The following is a 23,886-nucleotide window of genomic DNA, read 5'->3' on the forward strand; positions in this document are numbered from 1 at the left end:
GTACATTTAAGAACACTGTACAAAATCATCCAGTATTCCTACGAACTGACAAAAAAATGAGAGCACTGTAATCTTTGTTTTCTTTAAGTAGCTTTCAGCTTCGGATCTCACACATCCCACCTCTGACCCACCATCACCACACTACCTCTGACCCACCATCACCACACTACCTCTGACACACCATCACCACACTACCTCTGACACACCATCACCACACTACCTCTGACCCACCATCACCACACTACCTCTGACCCACCATCACCACACTACCTCTGACCCACCATCACCACACTACCTCTGACCCACCATCACCACACTACCTCTGACCCACCATCACCACACTACCTCTGACCCACCATCACCACACTACCTCTGACCCACCATCACCACACTACCTCTGACCCACCATCACCACACTACCTCTGACCCACCATCACCACACTACCTCTGACCCACCATCACCACACTACCTCTGACCCACCATCACCACACTACCTCTGACCCACCATCACCACACTACCTCTGACCCACCATCACCACACTACCTCTGACCCACCATCACCACACTACCTCTGACCCACCATCACCACACTACCTCTGACCCACCATCACCACACTACCTCTGACACACCATCACCACACTACCTCTGACACACCATCACCACACTACCTCTGACACACCATCACCACACTACCTCTGACACACCATCACCACACTACCTCTGACCCACCATCACCACACTACCTCTGACACACCATCACCACACTACCTCTGACCCACCATCACCACACTACCTCTGACACACCATCACCACACTACCTCTGACCCACCATCACCACACTACCTCTGACACACCATCACCACACTACCTCTGACCCACCATCACCACACTACCTCTGACACACCATCACCACACTACCTCTGACACACCATCACCACACTACCTCTGACCCACCATCACCACACTACCTCTGACACACCATCACCACACTACCTCTGACACACCATCACCACACTACCTCTGACACACCATCACCACACTACCTCTGACACACCATCACCACACTACCTCTGACACACCATCACCACACTACCTCTGACCCACCATCACCACACTACCTCTGACCCACCATCACCACACTACCTCTGACCCACCATCACCACACTACCTCTGACACACCATCACCACACTACCTCTGACACACCATCACCACACTACCTCTGACACACCATCACCACACTACCTCTGACACACCATCACCACACTACCTCTGACACACCATCACCACACTACCTCTGACACACCATCACCACACTACCTCTGACACACCATCACCACACTACCTCTGACACACCATCACCACACTACCTCTGACCCACCATCACCACACTACCTCTGACCCACCATCACCACACTACCTCTGACACACCATCACCACACTACCTCTGACACACCATCACCACACTACCTCTGACACACCATCACCACACTACCTCTGACCCACCATCACCTTCATGGACATCTTTGTTAACACCAGCCTTGTCTGCTCTGCCAGGGGACACACCTGTGCTGTGTAGGAATTTTCTCCCCTCCCAGCCAGTCTAGTGAAATTCTGCCCTTTTAGTGCCACGTTTATATTGTGCCTCAGGAAGCATTTCTCCAGAACCAATTCCCTGGTCCCACTGCTGTAGAAACTGGGAATCACAGCTGATGATAAGTTTCAGGAATTATTCTTTTAGCTGGGAAGATGAATACTGTGGCCTTGTGGTTGCTAAACCACCTTCTTCTTCTTCTTCTTCTTCTTAGGCAGTCCCTCGGAACCGAGGATGACTTGCTTCCACATTAAAAATGAGTTCACAGGTGACTGATGAGTCCAATGCAGGACCTACAGTCTCTGTCACAGGGGGGGCAGATGGTGGTTGAAGGGGCGGGTGGGTGGAGTGCTTGGGTTGACGTGCGCTCCTTGCGCTGCCTGCGCTTGGCTTCCGCTTACTCCCGGCGAAGAGACTCGAGGTGTTCGGCGCCTTCCCGGATGCTTCTCCTCCACTTTGTGCAGTCTTGGGCCAGGGATTCCCAGGTGTCGGTGGGGATGTTACACTTTTTCAAGGAAGCTTTGAGCGTGTCCTTGAAGCGTTTCCTCTGCCCACCTGGGGCTCCATTGCCGTGCTGGAGCTCCGAGTAGAGCGCTTGTTTTGGGAGTCGTGTATCGGGCATGCGGACAATGTGACCCGTCCATCGGAGCTGATCGAGCGTGGTCAAAGCTTCGATGCTGGGGATGTTGGCCTGAGCAAGAACACTGACGTTGGTGCACCTATCCTGCTAATGGATTTGCAGGATCTTGTGGAGGCACCGTTGGTGGTACCTCTCCAGTGCTTTGAGGTGCCTGCTGTACATGGTCCATGTCTCTGAGGCATACAGCAGGGCGGATATCACTGCTGCTCTGTAGACCATGAGCTTAGTGCCAGGTTTGAGGTCCTGGTCTTCAAACATCCTCTTTCTCAGGCGACCGAAGGCTGCACTGGCACACTGAAGGCGGTGTTGGACTTCATCGTCGACGTCTGCCCTTGTTGACAGTAGGCTCCTGAGGTATGGAAAGTGGTCCACATTGTCCAAGGCCTCGTCGTGGATTTTGATAATCGAGGGGGCAGTACTGTGTGGCAGGGGCAGGTTGGTAGAGGACCTTTGTCTTATGGATGTTTAGTGTAAGGCCCATGCTCTCGTACACTTCGGTGAAGGTGTTTACGATGGTTTGGAGTTCGACATCCGAGTGAGCGCAAACGCAAGCATCGTCTGCATACCGTAATTCGACGACAGAGAATGGGACGACCTTGGATCTGGACTGGAGGTGACAGAGGTTGAACAGTTTCCCGTTTGTTCTGTAAATTAGCTCCACTCCAGTGGGGAGCTTACTGAGGGTGAGATGGAGCATTGCAGCAAGGAAGATCAAGAAGAGCGTTGGTGCGATGACACAGCCTTGCTTGACCCCGGTTCGTACGTGAATTGGGTCTGTGGTGGAACCGCTGGTCAGGATCATGGCTTGCATGTCGTCGTGAAGCAGGCGGAGGATAGTGACAAACTTTTGAGGGCCGCCAAATTTGAGGAGGACACTCCATAATCCCTCACGGTTGACAGTGTCGAAGGCCTTTGTGAGATCAAAGAAGACCATGTACAGCGGTTGGTGCTGTTCCCTGCATTTCTCTTGTAATTGACGTGCGGTGAAGATCATGTCCATTGTGCCCCTTAGTGGGCGGAATCCGCATTGCGACTCTGGGAGGAGCTCTTCAGCCACTGGGAGAAGGCGATTGAGGAGGATTCTTACCATGACTTTCCCTATGGCAGACAGCAGGGAAACTGCTCTGTAATTACCGCAATCGGACTTGTCACCTTTCTTGAAGATGGTCACAATTACGGCGTCGCTGAGATCCCCTGGCATGCTCTCCTCCTTCCAGATAAGAGAAATGAGTTCATGAATTCGCGCCAGTAGTGCTTCTCCGCCATGCTTTAGTGCCTCGGCGGGGATTCCATCTGCTCCTGAGGCCTTGTTGTTCTTCAGTTGTCAGATGGCCTTTTCAACCTCATGCCGGGCTGGGGTTGTGCTGAGATGATGGCGGGTAGCATGCTGCGGGATAGAGTTGAGGACACTCGTGTCGAAGACAGAGTTGTGGTTAAGGAGATCTTCGAAGTGCTCCTTCCAGCGGGCACTGACTGCCTCTCTGTCTTTGATGAGTACCTCTCCGTTCTTGGCCCGCAGTGGGGTAGGGCCTTGGGTGCTTAGGCCGTAGTTGTTGCAGCACACTGAGTCATCAATAGTGCTGCAGTCATTGCAGTTTAAAAAACACCTACACTTACATTTTGATATTGATGATTCCTTTGTTATTTGATAAATTTTGTATTCAAAAATAAGAAGGTTTGCATTGGTTACAGGGCCTTTTTAGAATAATTATTTACAGTTTGGGAAAAATAACTGATTAATATTTAAAACAAGCAGTAGCTGCTCTCAGTCTTACTCAAACTTCAGTCCATACTTAAAATGGCGAGGAACACTAATCACTGTAATTAATACTTAAAACAATGAGTTACAGCTTCACAAAGGCACAGTATTAATTTTTAACTTGGCAATGGCTATTAACAGCCCTCCATAATCAACAATAATGAATATTTTACAGCAACAATAACAATTAACAGTTTCCCAAGAGCAATGCTGATTAGAACTTAAAACAACGAAATACAAGTCTTCCTCAGCAGGAGGAAAAGCAACAGGGCTTTCAATTTTTTCTGTTAGCTTCTATTAGATCCTATAGGACATACTGTAAATTATGTAGACTTTTACGATATGCCTGTAGGGCTTGTTTGAAGAAACCTATAGGGATTCCACAGGATATTTGATTCATGATACTCTGATCTACTGAGTATAAACACTCAGTTCTTCAGCATAAAGGAGAGAATAAGGGATGCCAGCAAATGTTGGCATTAGGCCTAGTGTATGCCATTCTCTCCTCCCCACAACCTCCCCCCCCCCCCCCCCCCCGCCAACCCCCCAATTGAAGGATCTGAAAAGACAGGCAGTAAAATGCAAGGGAAGCCCAAAAACATAAATAAATCCTTACAGTTTGCCCTGTCGATCTATGGGCCGGGAGGCATTCTGGCTGCTGTGTTTGGACACCAGCCATAAGGTCCCAAATCTGGTAGCCAGTCCCGCTGCAAAAGGGTCAGGAAAATCAGCCTCGTGGTCTCCAACCCAAACTCATTCTTTCCCAGGACATCAAAACTGTGGAACCCCTTTGTCAGTTTTACCTGCCTCCTACAGTCTACCGAGCTTGCTGTCACCTAACCACTACTTCTTGATTTACCTCCTTACTCTTTTCTCCTGCAGTTGGTGGTTTGCTGCACTGTGGACCTTGATTCATCAATAACAGAAACCTTTCCTGTACCAAGTTAATTATTGTATTTGGTTTAAAGTTGGAAGATAGAAAGGTGAACTCAAACTAATGCATCACTGTTGCTTGATGTCATATCTCATGCATTGTTCTGTGTTCCAGATACCTGGATGGAAATCAGTTTGTGATGGTGCCCAAGGAACTCACCACCTACAAGCATTTATTACTTATGTAGGTATTTCCATTGTTACACTTTTAAGATACTGGCATTTAAAAATATATAAGAACATAGAAACAGGAGTAGGCCATTCAGCCCCTTTTGCCTGTTCTGCCATTCAATGAGATCATAGCTGATCTGTATCCTAACTTCATCCGCCCACCTTGGCTCCATATACCTTCATACCCTTGGCTAGCAAAAATCTATCGATCTCAGATTTAAAATTATTAATTGAGCTAGCATCTACTGCTTTTTGTAGGAGAGTGCCACACTTCTACCACACTTTGCGTGAAGGAGTGTTTCCTAACTTCTCTCCTGAATTGCTTGGCTCTAATTCTAAAGTTAGGTCCCCTTGTCCTAGAATCCCCCATCAGTGGAAAAAGTTTCTCTCTATCTACCCTGTCAATTCCTTTCAACATTTTATTCTCTGATTAATTGTAATGTTTAGTTTGAGAGGTTATGTTATAGACAGGAGGTTGGGCCACTGACGAGATTTTTTAAATTTTTTAAAATTTGTTTGAGATGTGGGCGTCGCTGGCAAGGCCAGCATTTATTGCCCATCCCTAGTTGCCCTTGAGAAGGTGGTGGTGAGCTGCCTTCTTGAACCGCTGCAGTCCATGTGGGGAAGGTACTCCCACAGCGCTGTTAGGGAGGGAGTTCCAGGATTTTGACGCAGCGACGATGAAGGATCAGCGATATAATTTTAAGTCAGGATGGTGTGTGACTTGGAGGGGAACTTGGAGGTGGTGGTGTTCCCATGCCCCTGCTGCCCTTGTCCTTCTAGGTGGAAGAGGTCGCAGGTTTGGAAGGTGCTGCTGAAGAAGCCTTGGTGAGTTGCTGCAGTGCATCTTGTAGATGGTACCCACTGCAGCTTCGGTACGCCGGTGGTGGAGGGAGTGAATGTTTAAGGTGGTGGATGGGGTGCCAATCAAGCGGGCTGCTTTGTCCTGGAGGGTGTCGAGCTTCTTGAGTGTTGTTGGAGCTGCACTCATCCAGGCAAGTGGAGAGTGTTCCTTCACACTCCTTACTTGTGCCTTGTAGATAGTGGAAAGGCTTTGGGGAGTCAGGAGGTGAGACACTCGCAGAACACCTAGCCTCTGACCTGCTCTTGTTGCCACAGTATTTATGTGGCTGGTACAGTTAAGTTTCTGGTCAATGGTGACCCCCAGGATGTTGATGGTGGGGAATTAGGCGATGGTAATGCTGTTGAATGTCATGGGACAGTGGTTAGACTCTCGCTTGTTGGAGATAGTTATTGCCTGGCAATTCTGTGGCGTGAATGTTACCTGCCACTTATCAGCTCAAGCCTGATCGTCGTCCAGGTCTTGTTGCATGTGGACATGGCCTGCTTCATTATCTGAGGAGTTGTGAATGGTGCTGAACACTGTGCAGTCATCAGCGAACATCCCCATTTCTGATCTTATGTTGGAGGGAAGGTCATTGATGAAGCAGCTGAAGATGGTTGGGCCTAAGACACTGCCCTGAGGAACTCCTGCAGCGATATCCTGGGGCTGTGATGATTGACCTTCAACCACCACAACCGTCTTCCTTTGTGCTAGGTATGACTCCAGCCAGTGGAGCGTTTTCCCCCTGATTCCCATTGACTTCAGTTTTACTAGGGCTCCTTGATGCCACACTCGGTCAAATGCTGCCTTGATGTCAAGGGCAGTCACTCTCACCTCACCTCTGGAATTCAGCTCCTTTGTCCATGTTTGAACCAAGGCTGTAATGAGGTCAGGAGCCAAGTGATCTTGGCGGATCCCAAACTGGGCATCAGTGAGCAGGTTATTGGTGAGTAAGTGCCACTTGATAGCACTGTCGGCGACACCTTCCAACACTTTGCTGATGATTGAGAGTAGACTGATGGAGCGGTAATTGGCCGGGTTGGATTTGTCCTGCTTTTTGTGGACAGGACATACCTGGGCAGTTTTCCACATTGTAGGATAGATACCAGTGTTGTAGCTGTACTGGAACAGCTTGGCTAGAGGTGCAGCTAGTTCTGGAGCACAAGATTGCAGCACGATAGCTGGGATGTTGTCGGGGCCCATAGCCTTTGCTGTATCCAGTGCGCTCAGCCGTTTCTTGATAGCACGTGGAGTGAATTGAATTGGCTTAAGGCTGTGATGGTGGGGATCTCGGGAGTAGGCCAATATGGATCATCCACTCGGCACTTCTGGCTGAAGATGTTTGCAAATGCTTCAGCCTTGTCTTTTGCACTCATGTGCTGGACTCCACCCAGCACAGAATCAAAGGATGGCTTTTGTGATGTTGCAATCAAATACTGTTGTTGGAAAATGGATATCTGTGTTGACCTTAAAGGCCACGGAATAAGAACATAAGAAATAGGAGCAGGAGTAGGCCATTCAGCCCTTCAAGCCTGCTCCGCCATTCAATGAGATCACGGCTGATCTTCGACCTCAACTGCACTTTCCTACACTATTCCCATAGCCCTTGATTCGCTTAATATTTAAAAACCTATCAATCTCTGTCTTGAATATACTCAACGACTGAGCCTCCACAACCCTCTGGGGTAGCGAATTCCAAAGATTCACCAACTTTTAGAGTCATAGAGTCATAGAGTTTTACAGCACAGAAAGAGGCCCTTCGGCCCATCGTGTCTGCGCCGCCCATCCATCCCTGTCCAGTCTAATCCCATTTTCCAGCATTTGGTCCATAGCCTTGTATGCAATGGCATTTCAAGTGCTCATCCAAATGCTTCTTGAATGTTGTGAGGGTTCCTGCCTCCACCACCCTTTCAGGCATTGAGTTCCACATTCCAACCACCCTCTGGGTGAAAAAGTTCCTCCTCAAATCCCCTCTAAATCTCCTGCCCCTTACCCTGAATCTATGCCCCCTTGTTATTGACCCCCCCACTAAGGGGAAAAGTTCCTCTTTATCTACCCTATCTATGCCCCTCATTATTTTGTACACCTCAATCAGGTCCCCCCTCAGCCTTCTCTGCTCCAAGGAAAACAACTCCAGCCTGTCCAGCCTCTCTTCATAGCTGAGGCGCTCCATCCCAGGTAACATCCTGGTGAATCTTCTCTGCACCCTCTCCAAAGCAATCACATCCTTCCTATAGTGAGGCGACCAGAACTGCACACAGTACTCCAGCTGTGGCCTCACCAGCGTTTTGTACAGCTCCATCATAACCTCCCTGCTCTTATATTCTATGCCTCGGCTAATGAAGGCAAGTATCCCATATGCCTTTTTAACCACCTTATCTACCTGCTCCGCTGCCTTCAGGGATCTATGTACATGTACACCAAGGTCCCTCTGACCCTCTGTACTTCCTAGGGTCCTACCACTCATTGTGTATTCCCTTGCCTTATTTGTCCGTCCAAAATGCATCACCTCGCACTTTTCAGGGTTAAATTCCATTTGCCACTTTTCCGCCCATCTGACCAACCCGTTTATATCGTCCTGTAGCCGGAGGCTTTCCTCCTCGCAATTTACCACCCCACCAATTTTCGTGTCATCTGCGAACTTACTGATCATACCTTTTACATTTTCATCCAAATCATTTATGTAGATCACAAACAATAAGGGACCCAGCACCGATCCCTGAGGTACCCCACTGGACACAGGCTTCCAGTCACAAAAGCAACCTTCGACCATCACCCTCTGCCTCCTGCCAGTCAGCCAGTTTAGGATCCAACGCGCCAAGGCACCCTGGATCCCATGGGCTCTTACCTTCTTGACCAGTCTCCTATGCGGGACTTTGTCAAAAGCTTTACTGAAGTCCATGTACACCACATCCACAGCATTTCCCTCATCCACCCCACTAGTCACCCCCTCGAAAAATTCGATCAGATTTGTTAGACATGATTTACCCTTGACAAAGCCATGCTGACTATCCCCGATTAATCCTTGCCTCTCCAAGTGGAGATTAATTTTGTCCCTCAGAATTTTTTCCAATAATTTCCCCACCACAGATGTTAGACTCACTGGCCTGTAATTCCCTGGTTTATCCCTGCTACCTTTCTTGAATAATGGTACTACGTTAGCTGTTCTCCAGTCCTCTGGTACATCCCCTGTGGCCAGAGAGGTTCTGAAAATTAGTGTCAGAGCCCCTGCAATCTCCTCCCTTGCCTCCCACAGCAGCCTGGGATACATCTCGTCCGGGCCTGGGGATTTATCCACTTTTTGGCCCGCCAGAACCGCTAGCACCTCCTCCCTCTCGATGCTAATATGTTCAAGTATGTCACAGTCCCCTTGCCCGATTTCTATGTCTGCATCGTCTTTCTCCATAGTGAACACAGATGCAAAAAATTCATTTAAAACCCCGCCTACATCCTCTGGCTCTACACACAGATTGCCACTTTGGTCCCTAATGGGCCCTACCCTTTCCCTGGTTATCCTCTTGCCCTTAATATACTTATAAAACATCTTAGGGTTTTCCTTTATTTTGCTCGCCAGTGTTATTTCATGGCCCCTCCTCGCCCTCCTAATTTCTTTTTTAAATATGCCCCTGCACTTTTTATACTCCTCTAGGGCTTCTTCTGTCTTTAGTCTTTTGTAACTGCCAAAAGCCCCCCTCTTATTTCTAATGCATTTCTGTATATCCCTTGTCATCCAAGGTTCCCTTTGCTTGTTGGTCCCACCCTTGACCTTTACAGGAACATGTTGGCGTTGTACTCTCTCTATTTCCCTTCTGAAAGTCTCCCACTGTTTTGATGTGGATTTTCCTATAAGCAGCTGCTCCCAGTCCACATTGGCCAGATCCTGCCTTATCATATTAAAATCGGCCTTCCCCCAATTTAGAACCCTTATTTCCGGGCCGTCTTTGTCTTTTTCCATGACCACCTTAAATCTCACCGAATTATGGTCACTGTCGCCAAAATGCTCTCCTACTGACACTTCCACCACTTGCCCGGCTACATTCCCCAGAATTAGGTCCAGTACCGCCCCCTCTCTTGTAGGACTTTCGACATGTTGGCTCAAAAAGCTCTCCTGGATGCACTTTAAGAATTCTGCACCCTCTAAGCCTTTCACACTCTGACTGTCCCAATTTATATTGGGGAAGTTGAAATCCCCCACTATTATTACCCTATTATTTTCGCACTTCTCGGAGATTTGCCTACATATCTGTTTTGAGTGAAGAAATTTCACCTCATCTCAGCCCTAAATGGCCGACCCTTTATTCTGAGACCGTGACCCCTACAGGCTGTACCAGGCAGTGCTGAGTATCAGGAAGGGTAAATTGTGTAAAGTACAAGTGTAGAATCTTCTGAGTGTTTTTGGTGGCTCTCGGCCTCTTGTATGTTGCCCCAAGATTTTTGTGGCTTTCTGGGGTGGGGTGGGGGAGAAGCGGACCTGCGTCTACCCATTGCATCAATCAATGCTTATAAAGCGTGATGGGGTGTTCCCAGCATGATGCCTCATTTTCCTGCTGGATCACTGGCTGGGCATTCCTGGGAAGTGCCCTCTGGTCTCCCTAGTGACCAGTCTTCATGCGGGAGTCTAAACAGTGAGTGTTGGTGGGCTATTTAAACAAGGAAGAGGAGCATACCATAGCCAAGCAACATCCACCGTTTCAGAGCTCACTGGGTAGCAATCAGGAATGGGAATCTTGGCTGATGTTTTTCCCTTAACAACCAGGGATTACAACCAATTGCAATACTTGGAAAGGGAGCTGGGCCGTGCTAGCTGAGGTCACCTAACCTGGTGCAAACTGGGAGTCAAAACTGGCCCATTCCTGGTCTGTGTGATTTAGTAGCCATTGAGCCACTGAGGAGCCCCTGGAATACACTTGTTTTACACAGCGTGATGTAAATCTGAGAAGTTTAAATTCAGGTGGCCGAGTAATTTTCAATCGATGTGTCTGGGGGTGCCAGAGTGGAACTGGTGATCAGCGCTGGAAGATTGAACACGATACATACAAGAACTTCATTTTAATGTTACAATGAATAATAATGAGATGGAAACAGCACAGATGTGATTCCATGATTTGCTCACAGGGAATGCGCTGCGCAGTCAGATCGCCCATATAAAATGAGTGTTCAGGCATATTCTGGGTCGCCTGGAAGTCTTTGTTTAAAGAGAGAACAGCTGTATTTTCATAAGCAGACTTTAACTTTGGGCTTGTGAGAGCTGACATTTTTGTTTATATTTTTTGGAAGTTTGTTTATTTTTTGGAGGTTTTTGCCTCCGAGTTGGCAGCAAGATTTATGATTGCCACAACCAAATTTCTGGATCTGCAAATTCCAATGGGTGTTCATCTCTGTTTGTGTTATTTAGAGGAGAAAGAGACACCCAGCGACTGGAGCACTGCTGAAGCAGTACAGTTACACTGTGGGAATGTCCTCTAATTAGCATAATTGTTTGGCCTTAATGAATCGTGCACACAGTTTGTATGTAGGCTTCAAGTTCTCATATGCTGGTTGGCCACATTGTGGTGCACTAGATGCCTTAGACATGGTGTAGGCCTCGGACCTTCACACCTGATAATATGGGGAGCTGCAGTGCATCAGGTGCTCGCCATCCCATTATTGGCCCCTACATGTCTGTGTATCACGTACATGCCCTTTTCTACCAACTGTGCTAATTTTACTCACTGTGTTTTCCAGTGATTTAAGTAACAACAGGATCAGTACATTGTACAACCAGAGCTTCAGCAACATGACAGAGCTCTTGACCTTGTAAGTATTAACCCTCAATATTTATTTGGCACTAAACCAGGACTCCCCTGTGTTGGCTGTAGAAACGCTGATCGAACTGGCTATGTCAAACTCCATGGCAGGTTTTCACAATAGAGGAATATTTGATCCTACCTCCAGCATGTGATTGTTTGTCTGTTTCTGATTATGAACTTTCATATTTTCTCCAACATTACATTTTTGTTTTCACAGAATTCTTAGTTATAACCGGCTCAGGTGTATCCCAGTTCGAGCGTTCGATGGATTGAAGTCCCTGCGTTTATTGTAAGTACAGGAAAAGATCAGATGGTTCCTATTGACATTATTTTAAATGTTGCAGCTTACTGTTACTAGTACCTACGTAAGCTTAAGTGAACTTTTGGGGTTTGCCAGCCTCTTCCCTCCTACCAATTAATGCTGTAACTTCAGCTGTCTTTATATTGGTTCTGTGCCGTACTAGTGTCACCAGCCCCTCTCCCCCCACCTGTGCTGTCAGCTAAGACCGAGCACTGAGAAGACCTGAACCAGAAATGTCCTTGGAGCTGCTCCCACTCCGCTGCCATACATTTGTTCATGTGCATAAGCAGAGTTTCTGCTGCAATTCTGACAGTTATGGCAACAGAGTGGGAGCAACTCTGAGGAAATTCCCGACCCTGATATTCATGAATCTGACAATTTTAGGTTAGAGTTGCCAACAGCTACATGAGATCAGTGCACCAGGAGCCATCGGCCCTAGCACAGTACAGAACCAATATAAAGACAGCTTTCGCCATTTCTGTCCAGCTTTCAAGTGGAGTTGTGTGCAGAATTTCACTGTATGGCTGCCCAAGTGAGTAGGCTGAGGCCAATCACAAATTATGGGGGCTGGTGGTCATTTGCATAGTTAGAAACAAGCAAACCAAATTGCAGAGAGTAATATTGGGCGGAGTGTAAAATCGACATTCCACCTGATCCCGTGGGTTTTCCACCTGGCGAGTTAGGTTGAAATGACCCCAATAAGTGAGTGGATAGGGTTTCAGGAGATACCAGAAAACCCTGAGCTAAGCATATGTAGTTCCAGGAGTTTGATCAGCACAATAGATTTGTCAGTTGAGTTTGGTGGCCATGGAGTTGGTAACCTCACAGTATGGGAATACCTTTTGCTCATGGATGAGATCTGACAAAAATTCTGTTTGCCTTTTATTTGCACTCGTGTAGGATTGATGAAAAACCAAGGCCACGGAAATGTGCTCACAATAGCCAGCACTTAGTGCTGTATTGCAGATTTTATTTTTCTCCAGTTGTGATCGAGTTGAGAAGGAGATAAGCTGATTCAAGTTAAGGCACTTTTACATTGGCAATTTTTTTAGATTGCAACATGGGAAACCATTGCTCATAGTGGGCTCCCCACGTTTAGACTCCAAAATCGACTCCCTTTTCCCAGTGGCAGAACAGTCACAAAAAACAGGGCAATTTTAACCTAAAATGCTCATTGGGAAACTGAGGGGATCAGGTGCTACACTGGTTTTACACACCACACAATTTTGCTCTACATTGAAGTCAATGGCGGGTAATACTGGGCGAGGTTTAAAACCAGCATTCCAGCCCATGTTGTGGGTTTGTCACCTGGCAAGTTAGGTTTAAATTAGTCCAATGATTCTATGATTGGTATGAACTAGCCAGATTTAGCCAATGGGTCTCCCACAATCCAAACTAAACAAAAACCAGTGTTAAAACAATTTGATAGCACTCTAACCTGTAATTCAGCCTAAGATGCAAACAGAGCCTGATTGTTGCTTGAGAGGCTGAGTAGAAACATAGAAGATAGGAGCAGGAGTAGGCCATTCGGCCCCTCGAGCCTGCTCCGCCATTCAGTGCGATCATGGCTGATCATCCAAATTCTGTACCCGGTCCCTGCTTTCTCCCCATACCCCTTGATCACTTTAGCCTTAAGAAATATAACCAACTCCTTCTTGAATATATTTAATGTATTGGCCTCTACTGCCTTCTGTGGTAGAGAATTCCACAGGTTCACCGCTCTCTTGGTGAAGCAATTCCTCCTCATTTCAGTCCTAAATGGCTTACCCCTTATCCTTAGACTGTGACCCCTGGTTCTGGATTCCCCGACCATCGGGAACATCCTTCCTGCATCTAGTCTGTCCAGTCCTGTCAGAATTTTATAAGTTTCAATGAGATCCCCTCTCATTCTTCTAAACTCCAGCGAGTACAAGCCCAATCGACCCAATCTCCTCATACGTCATTCCTGCCATCCCAGGTATCAACCTGGTGAATCTTCGCTGAACTGCTTCCATGGCAAGAACGTCCTTCCTCAGATAAGGTGACCAAAACTGCACACAATACTCAAGATGTGGTCTCACCAAGGCCTTGTATAACTGCAGCAAGACATCCTTGTTCCTGTACTCAAACCCTCTCGCTACGAAGGCCAACATACCATTTGCCTTCTTAACCGCCTGCTGCACCTGCATGCTTACCTTCAGCGACTGGTGCACAAGGACCCCCAGGTCTCGTTGCACTTCCCCTTCTCCCAATCTATTGCCATTCAGATAATAATCTGCCTTCCTGTTTTTGCCACCAAAGTGGATAACCTCACATTTATCCACGTTATGTTGCATCTGCCTTGCTTCTGCCCAATCACCCAACCTGTCCAAATCATCCTGGAGTTTCTTGGCATCCTCCTCACAGCATACACGCCCACCCAGCTTTGTGTCATCTGCAAATTTGGAGATATTACATCTAGTTCCCTTGTCTAGATCATTAATATATATTGTGAATAGCTGGGGTCCAAGGACCGATCCCTGGAGTACCCCACTAGTCACTGCCTGCCACTCGGAAAAAGACCCGTTTATTCCAACTCTTTGCTTTCTGTCTGCCAACCAGTTCTCTATCCAAGTCAATACCTTGCCCCCAATCCCAAGTGCCTTAACTTTACATGCTAATCTCTTATGCGGGACCTTATCGAATGCCTTCTGAAAGTCCAAATACACCACATCCACTGGTTCTCCCTTATCTATTTTACCAGATACATCCTCAAAAAATTCCAGTAGATTAGTCAAGCACGATTTACCTTTTGTAAATCCATGTTGACTTTGTCCGATCCTGTCACTGAATTTGTGCAGGTCTCTGGTAGATTGCATTAATTGATTATTATAACCATTTTTCCAGGTCTTTGCATGGGAATGACATCTCAACTATTCCTGAAGGAGCTTTTAATGACCTCTCATCGCTGTCACATTTGTAAGTACAAACTTCAATAAGACCCAGTTAGTACTTCAACAGTTCTTGGATAAGAATAGCATTTTTTCTGCTCTGGGCTTTAAGCGGATAGAATTCCCCCTCAGATTGCATTAGAACATCTTTAACTAGGCTACACTCTGTATGACAGAAAGGTGATGAAATCCAAAGAAGGGAACAATCTGATAGGTGTACTCTTTTCCCCAGGAAGAAAAAGCAGTTTTGATAGTTTTACAAGCTAATGTTATATTTCCTTTGGCACGGAAAGTTGGAATGTTAAGTTCTGTATTGTTGAACCAAATTACACAGAAATGATTTTGCTTTGAATGGATTGATTCTCCTGTTTATTATGAATTTTAATTGCATGGAGCCATGCAGCTGTGCGATGCAATGAGACAGAATTTGAAACTGGTTTTGCTCTTTCGTCATTCAGGATATTATGGAGGTGAAATTGATCTTTGGCGGTAGTGTAAAACGGGCGATAGCGAATCAGCCGCCTGTTTAAACCCCACCTGAATTTCTGTTCAATGGAAAAGAAAATTGGGCGGTGTTTAAAACGGGCTGTCAGTTCACTATTGTCCGATTTGCACTACTGCTGAAGACTGATTTCACCCCCTATGTGTTTTAATTTGCGCAGAAAGGACAGTTGAAGGGCATTTAAATACGTAACAAAGATACATAGCAGCGTCTATCTTAATATTGTAGCAACAGTAGAAGAAATGGTCTCAAGAAAACATGCATTCATAAAATTGGACCAGTGTTGCCAGATCGGTGGTACAACATCCAAGGCGGTCATCCTAAATCTGTGTAGTACTCTGATCAGGTCACACCTTGTTCAGTTCTGTTACTAACGCATAAGGGAAACATCCAAACATCAAAGCAATGTAGAAAAGATCCATGAGACTGATTCCCCCTAATGTCAGAGGACTGAAGTATGAGGAAAGTTTCGGAAAACCCGTAGCTTTAAAAGAAGGCGAATGAGGGGGGTTCGGGGGGCATTATGGAGATATATAATTAGACTTATTTGAATAGAAAATGCTAATCCGGGGCACAGTTTCAAGAAAAAAACAGCGCCATTGGACAAGCAATATAGGTAGAAACTAATAAAAGGCAAGTTCAAGATTGATGCAAGGAAGCACTTCTTCACAGAATGAGTGATTAATCCTAGAGTGGTCCTCCAGAGAGTAGGGTGGAGGCTAAAACTTTGGAATTCTTTTAGAGACAGTTAATTGCAGTGATGGGAGCCCCATAGGTTTCTATTGAAGGATGAGTTAGATGGAATGAATAATGTATTTATTTTTGTAATCTTTTATGTCAATATTCTGGTTTATAGAAAAACAATTAAGCGACTTTCTTGTCTTTGCAGGGCCCTTGGTGCAAACCCACTGTACTGTGACTGTAACATGCAGTGGTTGTCTGACTGGGTAAAGTCTGGCTACAAAGAGCCAGGCATAGCTCGTTGTGCTGGACCTGGTGACATGGCAGACAAGCTCCTGCTCACCACTCCTTCCAAGAAATTTGAATGTCAAGGTAATGCCATCAATTCAGTTTGGCAGTGAGTGCACGTCAAAAATGTCTTTGTATTGGAGTGAAGCAATTAAATCAGAACTTTCTAATGTGGATTATCTGTCAGATTGACTCCCTGTGTACTGATTGACAGTAACTATTTGGTTGGGATTGACTGGTTGCACTTAAAACAAGGAGCTTTGCCATTAACGTTCCGATGAAGCTTTTTGTAACTTTTAATTGCCCTTTGACTTCCTTTGGTTGCATGTAATCTAACACTCTTTAATCTTTCACTTGTGACCTTTGACATCCTGTGCCCTGCCAATAGAGATTCCAGGGCCTTGCGGTTTTCTGGTGCCAGGTAAGACAGCTGACCCGCCCCTGACAATAATGGATGGTGTTGAACATAGACCTTCTGCCTCTCCTTAAATGTGATCCCAAAAAAGTACCTTATCCCTCAAACAGACTTGTTTTCCTTAGATTACCAATGTCCATTTGATGTGAATATACAGTTTATGCACTGTCAGTCTGACTTCTGACCTTAAATACGTAGTGCATGAGTTTAAGCCTAAATTGAAAGATGACTGTGAAATAAATGTTTGTCTTTTTTGAATGTTGTATTGCCTTTATTGTACATTTTTGAAATATTATGGTTGATAATAGAGTATATTTCACAAGTAGTACAATATTCTCTTCTAACCAAAAATCTTGGATTATTAATTTTACTGTGTGTGATATAATCTACATTTGTATTTTCGGCAATGGCAATATGTTGATATGTGCCTTTGAAATTAAAGCAAAAATATTTTCTGCAGCAAAATTGCACAATAAAATAAAGTTTTGCTAAAATACAATTAAATTAGATTAATTTTAGTTTAGTTAGTTTAGAACTGGAGCCCTGACCTTGTACTAGTACCGTGCTGATTACTGGGCTCTATTGAAGTCTGAAGATCGGTCATTTATTTGCAGTTGTTTATTTCTGTCCACTATTATTTATCAGACCTCGAGGGATTTCAAGTCATTTGAGGTTATGAGTGTTCCCATCATTTTGGTGATTCTGCAGTATTCTTTTTGCCAAAGGTGCTATAAAGTAGACAAATGATGAGGAGCAGTGGTCAACCACAAAATGAAAAACCTTGTGATTTTTGCGAATGAAATTAGTTCTCACTTTTTAGTATTTACCTTCCAGGTATCATTTGCTTGACTTACACAAGTATTTTACTTTTCAAGGTCCCATTGACATCAACATTCTAGCCAAGTGTAACCCTTGTCTTTCCAACCCATGTAAAAATGATGGCACTTGCAACAATGACCCAGTGGATTTCTATAGGTGCACTTGTCCTTATGGATTCAAGGTATGTTCAGATCTTGCACAGAACAATAACAATTCCAGCTCTAGTATATCATAAATGCCATCATCCAATTGCTCATACCCATGGGGGTGGGAAGAGTAGGTAACTGTTGCTGTGTTTCATGTGAGATTTAATTTACAAACTCATAATCCTACATGTACAAAAGATTCAAGCTCGGGATCTGGTTACTCATCATCTTGTATGCTGCATATAAAATAATGGATAATGAATGACTAATGTTTTGGTCTAGGACATGCATTGACTTCACTTACATTTGTTATTTTAGTGAGAAAAGAACATTTATTCCATCAAGTCCACTTTTCCCAAAACACCATGGACTATTTGATCTCTCGTCGCACTTTTCTAGCCTATTTAATCTCCTGGAAGTTTCAAGAAGACAAAGCTCCTTAGATTTCTCCCTGAAGTTAGTTGAGCAAAGATCCAGATACTGATTCAACATTATATATAAAGATATATATATAATACTACATTATTCAGCTCTGATTACATGCATTCTTCAGATGATATTCCCTTGGTCACCAGGATTGGAACAATCATGTTCCATAGAGAATTAAATCTTCAATAACCTTCAGTCCCATTCTTCACCAGATATTTACCCAACTGTTTTTGCTTGGAGCCTATGCAACATCTACTATTCAATGGGGGAACAAAATCCTTGTGATCATAAGTCTCACTGCAGGCTTGTTCATTTTATACTTGTCATTAGTCCTGGAATTATGCGGTTTAAATTGAAAATAACTACTTACATTCACGGTAACCATGGCTTTCAGAATATTAAAGACGCGGATCATGTCTCTTCTTTTCTTCAATGAGAATTAATTTTAATGGATGGAAAATCACAGGCTGTGGGTCCACATTTCCCGACTTGCGCTCTTTGCTGGGAGAGACCAATCGCACAATCAGCCACATGATTTTATAACAACCAAGGCTATTGGGTGAAAAATTTGCATTGTTGAATCAGGATGAGTAAACTACATTGGCGAAGAGACTGTAGACAAGGGAGGGCAACAAGTGGACAACATGTTGCAGTTTACGTCTTATGTTAGAGGAAATAAACTGTAAGGGGCCAGAATTCTTAGAACTTACTGCCGGTCTAACTCTGGTGGGTGACCACTGGAACATCCTGCAAACAGTGAAGACCCAATCGTACCGGGTCCCTGCCATTTCTGGAAGTTTCCTCTTTGCTTTGTAAATGGTAGAATTTCCATCGACCCCTTTCAAGACGAATGATGGTTGGGAGTTGAGACAGGGCAGGGTTTCTCTAAACCAGGAGTTTCCACTCCTGGTCTTGGAAGGGTACTTGGTGTAGTAATGGTGGCCAATACGCTGAGTGCGTGGAGGCATACCGGCCTCCACAAGGGCTTATGTGGACCCAGCCAGTGGAGTCCAGGCCAAGCTAGCAGTATGGCTAGACCCCCAAGGAATGAAAACTTAAAGAAAAAATTGCTGCAGAGGGCCGATAAAACCATTGCAAGGATCAACATGGAGCTTTGGCAACCCCCACTACCCCGGGCAGGCACTGGGATTTCAGGCATGCATGGGCAAGCAGATGCCAGAGATGTGCCCAAAGTGGTGCTTGCACCCACCTGATCCATGCTAATGAAGTACCCTCGCACTGATCCTGCAAGTTCTGGCAGGGTCAATGCTGGAGGGCACCACCAGGTGCGATGCTGGCGTAACCCCCGGGATTCCACCCACGGAATTCTAGGGCCCATGTACTTACAATATAATGTACACACAGGGATATCATTTTCAGACGTTACAGAGGGTAACGGGAATAAAATATTGCTTATGACTTACGGATGTGGAAATCTGCCAGCCAGCTCTTGGTGTTGCACAGCAGCTCGTTGCTGAAGAAAAGCATGAGTGTGTATTATCGAGAGGACGGCTCTGAACATCAGTTAATTACTGTTCAATGTTGTCGCGCAGCTGCTATCATCCCTTGGTATCTCATTTATTCTGCCAGGTCAAGTAAGCCTGCTAGATTGACCTAACAGATTGTTGGCAGCTGACAGCTATCTATCCTTCAGACCGAATATGAAATAATATATTGCTAGAGTGACAGTTGATAGTAATTTTAAAACTGAAGAGTGACATTTGATAGGAACTGTAAGACAGAATATCAGGTCTAGACTTCAAAGTGCATGTGACCCTGTGGGACTGTTAGTTCGGTAAGTGTGCCCTGCAGTGTTCAGATGGATAACAGTCTGTATTCAAAATTCTCATTTGTGGATCCACAAATGCTTTACAGATTTTTCTCCAAAGGCCTACTTTAAAAGAAAATAACAGCCAGTTTGTGCATGAGCTGGAGACATCAGGCAAATCAGTTGGCTAGTTTGAATATACATTGGAGCCCTAGCTGCACCTTGGTCTCTTGGAATTGTAGTCTCACTGGGGCAGGCGCAGCAGAGCATATCAGGAGCTCTCTGAACTTGGGGAGACAGCTAGATGGGTAAAGTGAAGTTTTGTACAATGAGATTGATGAATAATGAAGTAGAAAATAAGCAATTAGAAAGGAGAAAAACATGGAGACTTAAACACTTAATTACTTGAGGTGGAACATTGTCCTGCTTGATGTAGGTAACAGATTCAATGTCAATGATATACACAATATATTCTAAATATATATATATATGTACTAGCTCTTTTATCAGTTGCACTCTAAGGGGGAAAGTTAGGCCATTGACAGAAACCTACCGATGTCGCCGCAGTCTCTGGTTTATAGCCACTGAAAATGGCCGCAGCGCTACCGGTTGTAACTAGCAGGGTAGATAAGGGTAAACAAGTGGATGTAGTGTATTTGCATTTTCAAAAAGCAGCGATAAGATGCCACACAGGAGCTTATTACAGGAAATTAGGGCTTATGGAATTGGGGGTAATATATTAGCATGGATTGAGGATTGGTTAATAGACAGAAACATAGAAACATAGGAGCAGGAGTAGGCCATTCAGCCCCTCAAGCCTGCTCCGCCATTCAATGAGATCATGGCTGATCATCCAAACTCAGTACCTGTCCCTGCCTTCTCCCCATATCCCTTGATCCCTTTAGCCTTGAGAAATATATCTAACTCCTTCTTGAATATATTTAATGAATTGGCCTCTGCTGCCTTCTGTGGTAGAGAATTCCGCAGGTTCACCACTCTCTGGGTGAAGAAATTCCTCCTCGTCTCTGTCCTAAATGGCTTACCCCTTATCCTTAGACTGTGACCCCAGGTTCTGGACTCCCCTACTATCGGGAACATCCGTCCAGCATCTAGTCTGTCCAGTCCTGTCAGAATTTTATAATTTTCAATGAGATCCCCTCTCATTCTTCTAAACTCTAGCGAATACAAGTTCAATCGACCCAATCTCTCCTCATACGTCATTTCTGCCATCCCAGGTATCAGCCTGGTGAATCTTCGCTGAACTCCTTCCATGGCAAGAACATCCTTCCTCAGATAAGGCGACCAAAACTGCACACAATACTCAAGGTGTGGTCTCACCAAGACCCTGTACAACTGCAGCAAGACATCCTTGTTCCTGTACTCAAACCCTCTCGCTACGAAGGCCAACATACCATTTGCCTTCTTAACCGCCTGCTGCACCTGCATGCTTACCTTCATTGACTGGTTCACAAGGACACCCAAGTCTCATTGCGCTTCCCCTTCTCCCAATCTATTGCCGTTCAGATAATAATCTGCCTTCCTGTTTTTGCCACCAAAGTGGATAACCTCGCATTTATCCACATTATATTTGACAGATGAAACGTCATACGTTAACGTTCTCTGTAACCGGCTTTCCTTTAATTGGCCTGCTAAAACCGCTGGGCGGGCTTAACAAGGTCAATCAAGGGAAAATAGCGTGGGTTGGCCAGAAGTTGATGGAGGCGGGACTGAAACCTGACAAGTGGGAGTCCCGCCTCCAAAAGTTCCCCATTGGCAAAATCCAGCCCCATGCCTATGAAATGGCTATTGGATCAAACCCATTTATTTTTACCTGTGCTATTAATGTATCCATTTTGTTGCGAATGCTACGCGCATTCAGATATAGTGCCTTTAGCTTTAACTTTTTTCTATTTTTCCCTGACGTCACCTTATGCCCTATTAAATTTGTTAAGCTCTCTGTCCCTTCTTGACCCACTCTGCTTATTTTTACCCAAATCACTAGTCTGCTCTACAGTCTTGACATTTCGCTTCCTGCTTTTTGAATTTACCCTTTCCTGAATCGTCCCACCTCGCCCCTTTATTATTTTAAAGCCCTACCTACTGCCCTAGTTATTCGATTTACCAGGACACTGATCCCAGCTCTGTTTTAGTGGAGTCCATCCCAACAGAACAGCTCCTTCTTTCCCCAGTATTGTGCCAGTGCCCCATGAACTAGTGCAAAGTAACCTGCTAAACAGTGGTAAAAACTCAACAAAATACTGCAGAATATGTGAAGCAAATCCTCTTTCAACAAAAGCCATGACTAGAATTGAGCTTGAGTGTTCTCTAATTGGCTGTTGAGCACTATAACTAGCAGACCAGCTTCTTATGGATTTTTCTGATGGTTTATACAAATAGGTTTATTTATGCAGTTATAGTAAATGCCTTCAGTAAAATGTTCCCTTCAACTATTTAAAGCATAGCACTTTCTTAATGCCTGGGTTAAATACTTTATAATCAGCACAATGTTGGACAGTATAAACTTCAAACAGGGATACATTGAGACTAAAAACATCAAACATAAGTCTTAATATCTAGAAGATGTGGAGCACATTTTCTTATTACAGCAACTCAAATTATACATACCTGTTCATCTTCACCAAGGCAAACACAAAACCTTTTAATCTTAGCAATATTTGCTGTCTATTTGTTGCCACAAATTAGTTTTAATTTTATTTTCAATAAAATATATTTTTGAAGTCACCGATGCAGCAAAAATAGCAGCTGCTCTGTGTGCACTTGGCAGTATGGCGGCACAACTGAACTTAGACTGCTGTTCCCAGTCCATCATGACCACTCCTGTAATGACTGTTTATGTTGGGCTGTTGTTCCTGGTCTGTCATATCCACTGCTGTAATGATTATTTACATTCGAACCTTTTCCCACTCCTGTAGTGACTGTTGGACAGTTGTTCCCAGCTTGTTGTACCTACGCCTGCAATGACTGTGTAATTAACTGCTCCGTACTTTATTCCTCCGCAGGGACAGGACTGTGATGTTCCCATTCACGCCTGTGTTAACAGCCCATGCAAAAATGGTGGAACCTGCCATCTTAAAGAGGGGGAAAAAGAAGATTTTTGGTTCGTATAGTTTGATTTATGTTTATTTTTTATTAAAAATGGTGATGAGCACGTTATAGAATTCCAGCATTTACTAATCAACATTACATAACAGATCCTTTAACCTACTTCAACTGAGGAATCTGGTGAGGACTCTCTGAGGAAAAAGTAAACTTTAAACATGAATAAAATATTTGTGTAGAGCTAAAAAAAAAAAGCATGCTGTTTTTTTGGGACCCAGCAGTGCTACAAGCTTTGATCTAATAATACAAAATGTATATATATATATCTTGAACTTGCTGAGGAATTCTATGCAGGTAGAATTTAAATGCAGCCTAAAGAGTTGAGCAAAGGAATATTTTATCTCTTCATTAAAGTGCAACTCGAAGCCTAAAAAGTGAGCTTCATTTTATTAATCTGCAAGAGAGGTGTGAAAGAGAACTGGGGACTGATGAGATATTAGTGCAGTGAAACAGAAAATTAGAGTCTTTTTCAGACCACTGCTCTACAACGGCTAATCACCTTATGGACATTCTTGTTTCTGAATGTTCCTAAAGCTTTGGTCGAATTCAAAAAAGAAAGTTCCAAACTTTTCAACAACCAAATAAATTGCGTAGGGATGAGCGGGTTAAAATAACTTTTATTCTAACATTTTTGGAAGTGTTTAGCTGATTGTTACTATACTTTGTGTGTGCCATTGTTCTATTGAAGATTCAGACTTGCTGGATTCATTCTCATAGATTTTTTAAAAAAGGACACACGGAAGTTATTAACTATTTAATATTTATGAAATAGCATTGA

General features: G+C 44.6%; 1 protein-coding gene across 10 annotated transcripts in view; it reads left to right on the forward strand.

Annotated features, from left to right (window-relative positions):
- Positions 1 to 23,886, forward strand: part of slit2 (slit homolog 2 (Drosophila)) — a 605,319-nt gene that overhangs the window by 527,109 nt on the left and 54,324 nt on the right. For 5 of the 10 annotated variants that reach the window (XM_085967585.1, XM_085967587.1, XM_085967586.1 and 2 more), the window contains 8 exons: positions 5,042 to 5,110; positions 11,666 to 11,737; positions 11,948 to 12,019; positions 14,897 to 14,968; positions 16,332 to 16,495; positions 16,800 to 16,832; positions 17,702 to 17,826; positions 23,009 to 23,106. In XM_085967585.1, coding sequence (XP_085823711.1) covers positions 5,042 to 5,110; positions 11,666 to 11,737; positions 11,948 to 12,019; positions 14,897 to 14,968; positions 16,332 to 16,495; positions 16,800 to 16,832; positions 17,702 to 17,826; positions 23,009 to 23,106 — 705 coding nt within the window. The remainder of the gene's footprint in view (positions 1 to 5,041; positions 5,111 to 11,665; positions 11,738 to 11,947; positions 12,020 to 14,896; positions 14,969 to 16,331; positions 16,496 to 16,799; positions 16,833 to 17,701; positions 17,827 to 23,008; positions 23,107 to 23,886) is intronic. The other 5 variants (XM_085967589.1, XM_085967592.1, XM_085967591.1 and 2 more) reach the window with 1 other exon arrangement.

The sequence above is a fragment of the Somniosus microcephalus genome, chromosome 2 (genome assembly GCF_052327205.1).
Source record: "Somniosus microcephalus isolate GS21.2 chromosome 2, FLI_Smic_1.0, whole genome shotgun sequence".
In the NCBI taxonomy this organism is placed as follows: domain Eukaryota; kingdom Metazoa; phylum Chordata; class Chondrichthyes; order Squaliformes; family Somniosidae; genus Somniosus; species Somniosus microcephalus.